Source organism: Spermophilus citellus, assembly GCF_964194105.1.
Source record: "Spermophilus citellus genome assembly, chromosome: X".
NCBI lineage: Eukaryota > Metazoa > Chordata > Mammalia > Rodentia > Sciuridae > Spermophilus > Spermophilus citellus.
Window position 1 is genome coordinate 48,964,249 of NC_138190.1, and position 7,537 is coordinate 48,971,785.

A 7,537-nucleotide genomic window follows, 5' to 3' on the forward strand; every position below is an offset into this window, starting at 1 on the left:
GGTACAGATTTACGTTGCTTCTATCGGATAGAAACCTAGGTACTCTAGAACCAATACTGAATAAGCTGTCATTTCCTCATTACCTCAAAAGACCATCTTGATTACTTACTAATATAAACTGTGGAACTTATTTATGCGCATCAGGCTTTGAGTCTGGGCTTCCTATTTGTTCCAGAAACCCAGTACCAGAATATTTAAATCACTGTGGCGTTAAATACGTTTTAATATCTGATAGGGCCACTTTCTGCGCATTGCACTTTTTTTTTTTCCCTCTCAGGAACGTGTTCGGGCCCGCGGCAGGGGGCGGGGTCGCGCCTCCGCCGCGGCTCCGGTTCCAGCCGAGCCTCACGGACGCAGAGATGGAAATCCCGAGGCTGCTCCCGGCTCGCGGGACAAGACAGGGCAGCGGCGGTTATTGCCCCGCGGGCGGCGGCGGGGTCCACCGAGGCCCTGACCCGCCGGCTGGTCAGGCCCCCGCGCGGCGCCTTCTACTGCTCCGGGGGGCCCAAGATGGCGGGCCCGTGCCGCGGAGCGAGGAGGCCCGCAGGGCCTCACGGGGCCGGGGCCCGGGCCCAAGCCCGAGCCCGTTGGCGCCGAGGCCGAATCACCCGAGCGGCGGCGGCGACGACTTCTTCCTGGTGCTGCTTGACCCGGTGGGTGGCGACGTGGAGACCTCGGGCACCGATCAGGCCGAAGGGCCCGTGTGGAGGGAGGAGGCCGAAGCGGGCCTGGGGCCCCAGGGGGACGAGAGCGGCGCGAACCCCGCGGGCCGCCCTGCGCTGGGCCCCCGCTGCCTGTCCGCGGCCCCGGGCCCGGCCCCGGGCCCGGTCCCCGTCCCGGTCCCGGTCCCGATCCCGATCCCGGCTCCAGCCTCAGGCCCGGGCCACGGGGCGGCCTTCGCAGGCACCATCACTATCCATAACCAGGACCTGCTGTTGCGTTTTGAGAACGGCGTCCTCACCCTGACCACGCCCCCGCTGCCGGCCTGGGAGCCGGGGGTCGCGCCTTTCCCGCAGCCTGGGGGTCTAACTGCCCCGCCGCCACCAGCCGGGTTCCCGCACACCGCGCAGTTGGGTGACTGCCCAGAGCTGCCGCCGGAGCTCCTGCTGGCCGAGCCGGCGGAACCTGCGCCGGCCCCGGCTCCTGAGGAGGAGGCTGAGGGCCGGGCCGCCGCCCAGAGCCCTCGCGGGCCGCTGGGCCCGGCCCCAGGCGTGGTGCTGTACCTGTGCCCCGAGGCGCAGTGCGGACAAACCTTCGCCAAGAAACACCAGCTGAAGGTGCACCTGCTGACGCACAGCAGCAGCCAGGGTCAGAGGCCCTTCAAGTGCCCCCTGGGCGGCTGCGGCTGGACCTTCACCACATCTTACAAGCTCAAGAGGCACCTGCAGTCGCATGACAAACTGAGGCCTTTCGGCTGCCCGGTGGAGGGCTGTGGAAAGAGCTTCACCACTGTGTACAACCTCAAAGCACACATGAAGGGCCATGAGCAGGAGAACTCCTTCAAATGTGAGGTGTGCGAGGAGAGCTTCCCCACGCAGGCTAAGCTCAGTGCCCACCAGCGCAGCCACTTCGAGCCAGAGAGGCCCTACCAGTGTGCGTTTTCCGGCTGCAAGAAGACGTTTATTACCGTGAGTGCCCTGTTCTCCCATAACCGCGCCCATTTCAGGGAACAGGAACTCTTTGCCTGCTCTTTCCCTGGCTGCAGTAAACAGTATGACAAGGCTTGTAGGCTGAAAATTCACCTGCGGAGCCACACAGGCGAGAGACCTTTCCTTTGTGACTTTGAGGGCTGTGGCTGGAATTTCACCAGCATGTCCAAACTCTTAAGGCACAAAAGGAAGCACGATGATGACCGGAGGTTCACGTGCCCTGTAGAAGGCTGTGGGAAATCTTTCACAAGGGCCGAGCATCTGAAAGGCCACAGCATAACCCACCTGGGCACAAAACCTTTCGTGTGTCCTGTGGAAGGCTGCTGTGCCAGGTTTTCTGCTCGTAGTAGTCTCTACATTCACTCCAAGAAACACCTGCAGGATGTGGAGACTTGGAAGAGTCGTTGCCCTGTCTCCACCTGTAATAAACTCTTCACATCCAAGCACAGCATGAAGACCCACATGGCCAAAAGGCACAACCTTGGCCAGGATCTCTTAGCTCAGCTCGAAGCTGCAAATTCTCTCACGCCCAGCAGTGAGCTTACCAGCCAGGGACAGAATGATCTCAGCGATGCAGAGATAGTGTCTTTCTTCTCTGATGTGCCTGGCAAGAGTTCTGCTGCAGTGCTGGACACCGCATTGGTCAATTCTGGAATCCTGACTATTGATGTGGCTTCTGTGAGCTCCACTCTGGCAGGGAATCTGCCTGCCAACAATAATAATTCTCTAGGGCAGGCTGTGGACCCTCGGGCCTTGATGGCCACCAGTGACCTTCCTCAGAGCCTGGATACCTCTCTCTTTTTTGGAACGACAGCTGCTGCTTTTCAGCAGGGTCCCTTAGATATGGATGATGTCTCCAGTGTAAGCGTGGGGCCACTGGGGTCTCTGGGTTCTTTGGCAATGAAAAACTCGAGTCCAGAGCCCCAGACTTTGACACCCAGCAATAAGTTAACAGTGGACACAGAAGCTCTGACTCCTTCAAGCACCCTTTGTGAAAACAGTGTTTCAGAACTACTGACACCAACCAAAGCGGATTGGAATGTACATCCTGACTCCGACTTCTTTGGACAGGAGGAAGAAACCCAGTTTGGATTCCCCAATCCAGCAGGAAACCATGGTTCTCAGAAAGAAACAGATCTTATCACAGTGACTGGCAGCCCATTTTTGGTATGAATCAACTCTATTTGTTACTTGCAATGTGGCTTACTTTATTAACACTCAACTTTGAGGGTCTTCTGGACTGAAGGGTTTGCAGAAGAACACATCCCTGGACTACAAGCTTGGAGATTTAAATTCTGATCTTGAGTCTGGAACTGACAAGTTCTGTGACCCTGAGCAAGTCACTTAACCTATCTGAGCCTTAATTTCCTTATTTATAAAATGATGTGCTTTGAATGCATTGTTTCTAAGCTCTTTTCAGTGCTTTTATTCCTTTTAATGTATACTTTCTTAAAAAAGTTTGGGACACCTTTCATGATAATATTAATTTTTAAGCATCTATGTAATTAAGTTATATTATAATGAGCATCAATTTACTTTGCAAACAACTTCAACTTATGAATGATTTGATTCCTGCACATTCCTGCTCTTTTATTCTTAATTTTGTGTGAATTCCAGGTATGAATTCATTTATTCATTAGTATTTAATATGTTTAAAGATTTAGGCCTGTTTTGAAAAAAATCCATCATCATCCTTAGTATCAACAGTAATTCCTTAATATCAGTAAATATCCAGCCACATTTTCCAACTTTCAATTTTCTCATAAATACTACTTGTTTTATTATTTTTTGTAATTTAGAATTTAGATAAGTCTCAAGTATGTTGTTCATCTATAGTTCTCTTTCTACAGTCTTTTTTTCTTTCAATTTTATTCATTGGAATCATTAATTTATTTCATATCAACAACTTGCTTCAGTCTGTTTTGCTGATTACATCCTTATGGTAGTGTTCACTTTTCTCTAGTTTCTTTTCTCAGTTTAGTAGTTAGCTCTATGAGACTCGATCAGATTGAAATTATTTGGGGGCATGAATGTTTCATGGGTCATGTTGTGTTCTTCTATTAGGTATTCATAATGTCTGGTTTTCTCCCTTTTTGTGATTCTATCAGCTGCTGATGATCAATGGATTAATTCATGATAATTTTGATTCTGATATGATGAATTGTTCTTGTAGAATTACCAACAATTAGGGGAAGAGGAAATGCTGGTTGAAGTACTTTCAAAAGTTTAGAAGAAATAGTATTAAATGCCAAAATATTTTCTTAACTAGAAATAAAACTAATAAGAAAAAAAGGAAAAAAAAATGTGTTGGCTTTTATCACTTTTTATCTTCCTGAGCTTTTTTTTCTTGATGGGAGTTTGTGTTGTGGAATTGCCAGCCAGGTCTTTGTCATGAAACAGTTTCCAGTTTGTGCTCTGTGGTATTGGACAAGTGGTCTTGAATAAGTTAGCATCACTGAGCCTCAGTTTTCTAGCTGTTAACTGATCATACAATGAATGCATGCACATAACAACGTTAGACTTTTCTTCTGCTCCAGTTCCCAACATATAAGTAAATATACTATATGTTTTGGCATATTTTGATGAATTTATATTATCGTTTGACTCTACAAGTTCTTCTGATGTAAGGGAGAAATGTGATATTAATCCTATTCTTGTGCAGACAATAAAAATTTATGTTGTTTAGGGTAAGTAGGAAGAGGAAATTCTATACATTGCACTGAGTGATTTTTCTCCCCAGAATTGTTGTGGGAAATGCCAGAAATAGAGACATTGCTCACATGTTTATTTGCATATGTCTGGATTCGATCAGTTTGTCAACATCTTTGCTGTTTTTGATGTCAGGCTTCTAGGTGACTGTGGAGCCTACAGTTCCATGAAAATCTGATAATGGAGCAGAGGACTGTGGTCTCGGGAGTTCATTGGTTATGGTTTCTAAGAGCTGGAGGAAAGGAAAGATTGGATCTGAATATTGTGTAAACTATGTTTACAGAATTTGCAGTTTGTGGAACACCTTCACAACTTGTGTCTTGTCATTTAAAGCAACCCTGTAAAGTAGTTGTTGCAAAGTCTGTATTGTGTTTCAAATTATAGTTTAACCAACTCACATACTGACTGGTTTTTGGCTATTACTGACAATTTTATATATAGCTTCAAACAAGGAAGAGACATTATTTTCACCTTTCCCTGTCTACTCATACAACTTTCATGATTCATTCCTGTGTTGTAACTTGTTGCTCTTTTCCTTTAAAGTTTCTTTTACCATCTGCTTATTTCCTCCCCACACCACTTCCATGACTGCATTCTAGTCCTTTCTTTCATATTTTTTAATGAATAAATCTCCTTTTTGCCACTATCCCTCAGACATTCTCCTCATGGAAAATTTTCTTACAGTTTTTTCTCATTTGCCAAGTGTACACTACAGTACTATATGTACAGTAAGAAGTTATTTTCAGAGCTTAGATAATTCTTTGTGTATATATGATTCAGATCTTAAAGGAGGTTATTTTCTATACAGTTCAGATGAGAAGTCGATTTTTGTTTCATTGTTTCCATTTTTAAAAAAAGTTTTTGCCAGGAAGTTATGCTAATAAGTCTTATTTGCTCTGGTGTACTAGTCTAGTAGTGTTTGCATGTAGATGTCTGTGGATGACAGTTATTGTAGCACTTTGGAAGTGCACTAAAAATGTGCCACTATCAAATGTTTCTATATTGTGTGTGTGCTAGTACGCGCACGCGTGCACACAAACACACATACATTTTATAAGTGGTTGTATTCATTTAGTGAAAAAAAAGTAGACATACTTAAAAAAAAACTTGGAGAAATGCTTGGAATTGCATTGTGTTCACCCATTCAAAGTTTTCTCTCTTTGCTTTGGAAATATTTGTACTCATAAGAGATATTTCAAAAATGTTATTCATTAAAACCTCTTAAATAACCACTATTTTTCATGTCTAGCAAATGAGTATGTCAAGGACTAAGATGAATACACAAATAATAAAAGTCAAATAAATTGTTAAACATGAAGAAAATTTAATGCTGTGACTATATTTTTTAACTCCCTAAATCAACTTCCTTCTAATAATTCATAATTGTATTCTTTCCTATTTATTCCTTGAATTTTCAAAGATTAAATGCTACTTTTATTTTTTAAATAATTTGCTTTTTAAAAATTTTTTAGTTGTATATGGACATAATAGCTTTGTTAATTTATCTTTATGTGGTGCTGAGGCTCGAACCCAGTGCCTCACACATACTAGGCAAGTACGCTACCACTGAGCCACAACATCAGCCCTGTAAATGCTACTTTTCTTAAAGATAATAAATTTTATTTGTCCATGGGTTTTATTGAAAAAAATTTGTTCAAATTGTTTATCTTGGTTTACAGAGTGGTGCAGACCAGCAATCAAAGCTGCTTGGGAGGCTGAGGCAGGACAGCAAGTTTGAGGCCAGCCTAAGCAACTTAGCCAGACCCTGTGTCAAAATAAATATGAAGAGGCCTGGGAGTATAGATGAATGGTAGAGAGCCCCTGGGTTTATCCCTTATACCCTCAAAAAACAAAATTAACAAACCAACGATTTATCTTTCAACACCCTTTTCTAGAAAAATACAGAAAACAACTTTGTGCTCTCAAGGTAAGACATTTAATATCTGTTGTTGGTGGCATGAAGCTGCCAACACTTCTTTTGATTTTGGTTTAGGTTTTAATATTAACTTCTTTTCTTTTTGCTTTTTAAATATTAATTTATTTTCTTTTTGCTTCTTTTCAAGCACTGGTTTATTAAAAATTTTTTGCAGTTTAAAAAACAGTTATATGATAGCTTAAAAAGAAGTCTGTTTCTAAGGGTTGTTTTTATTATGTTGTGAGTTTAAAAGTATATTTGCCTTAGTGATCTTACCAATTAGTATAATTAATATAACATAATGATTTGAGTAGTAAGCATGAATCATGGATAGACTATGAAATTTATTTGTCTCTGTGATCTAAACTACTTATGTTCCTATCCAGGAAAAAGATAAGAAGGTAATTTGTAAGCTGCAGATTCACATAAATAAATCTTTACTGAACTTAATTGTGCAAAATACAACATTATATTGAGGCTTCTATGAGAACAGTAATATAAAACCATGATTTTTGATGAAATTGCAATTGATAAGAGGAGATAGAAAAATAATATGTTAAACAGTTGAAGAAAAAGTATAAATTGGTACCAAAATGATGGAAAGTTAGAAAAAAACAACAGAATAATATGTTGTTTATTGTGAAGACAGATGAGTCAATAAATGTTTTAACAGAGGAGTCATATCATGAAAATTTTGTTTTAGAAAGGAAAATTTAATGAAATTGTACAATGAGGATTATTGGGAAGGCTGGAATGAGAGAGTAAAATGGCTTTTGTAGCAATTGACTTGTGATATGATGAAGAATGAAGCTAGGATTGCAGTAGTGTCAGTGGAATTGAAAAGGAAGGCACAGATTTTTTATACATCTACAATACTTAAAGAGGGATATTACTTGGTGCTCATTAGGGAAATAGATAGATAGGTAAGTAGATAAGTAGAGATGAGAGAGAAAGCAGGACTGATAACTTAGGTTTCCATGGAGGTTATATAATCATATTTTTACTAATATAATTAGAGAAATAAGGAAGAGTCCTTTTGTTCATAAGTATATAAAGATGGTGGCTTCAGTTAAATTGATAAAGCATAATTATCCTTCATAAGCTACCAATATTGTGATTTATTCACTTTTTAGAAGACAGCATATGATCAGTTCCTGTTTCTTGACATCCTCAGGCACACCCAGAATTATATACACATTTCTGATCCTCTCATTTCCTTTTAAATTACCAGAGGCCTCTTCATCTTGTCATCAATGATCTAAAT

General features: G+C 42.2%; 1 protein-coding gene across 1 annotated transcript; it reads left to right on the top strand.

Annotated features, from left to right (window-relative positions):
• The first annotated feature begins 267 nt into the window (after window positions 1–267).
• ZXDB (zinc finger X-linked duplicated B) lies at window positions 268–5,723 on the top strand. The gene has a single exon (XM_081276473.1). It carries the CDS (start codon window positions 360–362, stop codon window positions 2,820–2,822), a length of 2,463 nt encoding a protein of 820 aa, XP_081132599.1. The 5' UTR covers window positions 268–359; the 3' UTR covers window positions 2,823–5,723.
• The last annotated feature ends 1,814 nt before the right edge of the window (window positions 5,724–7,537 follow it).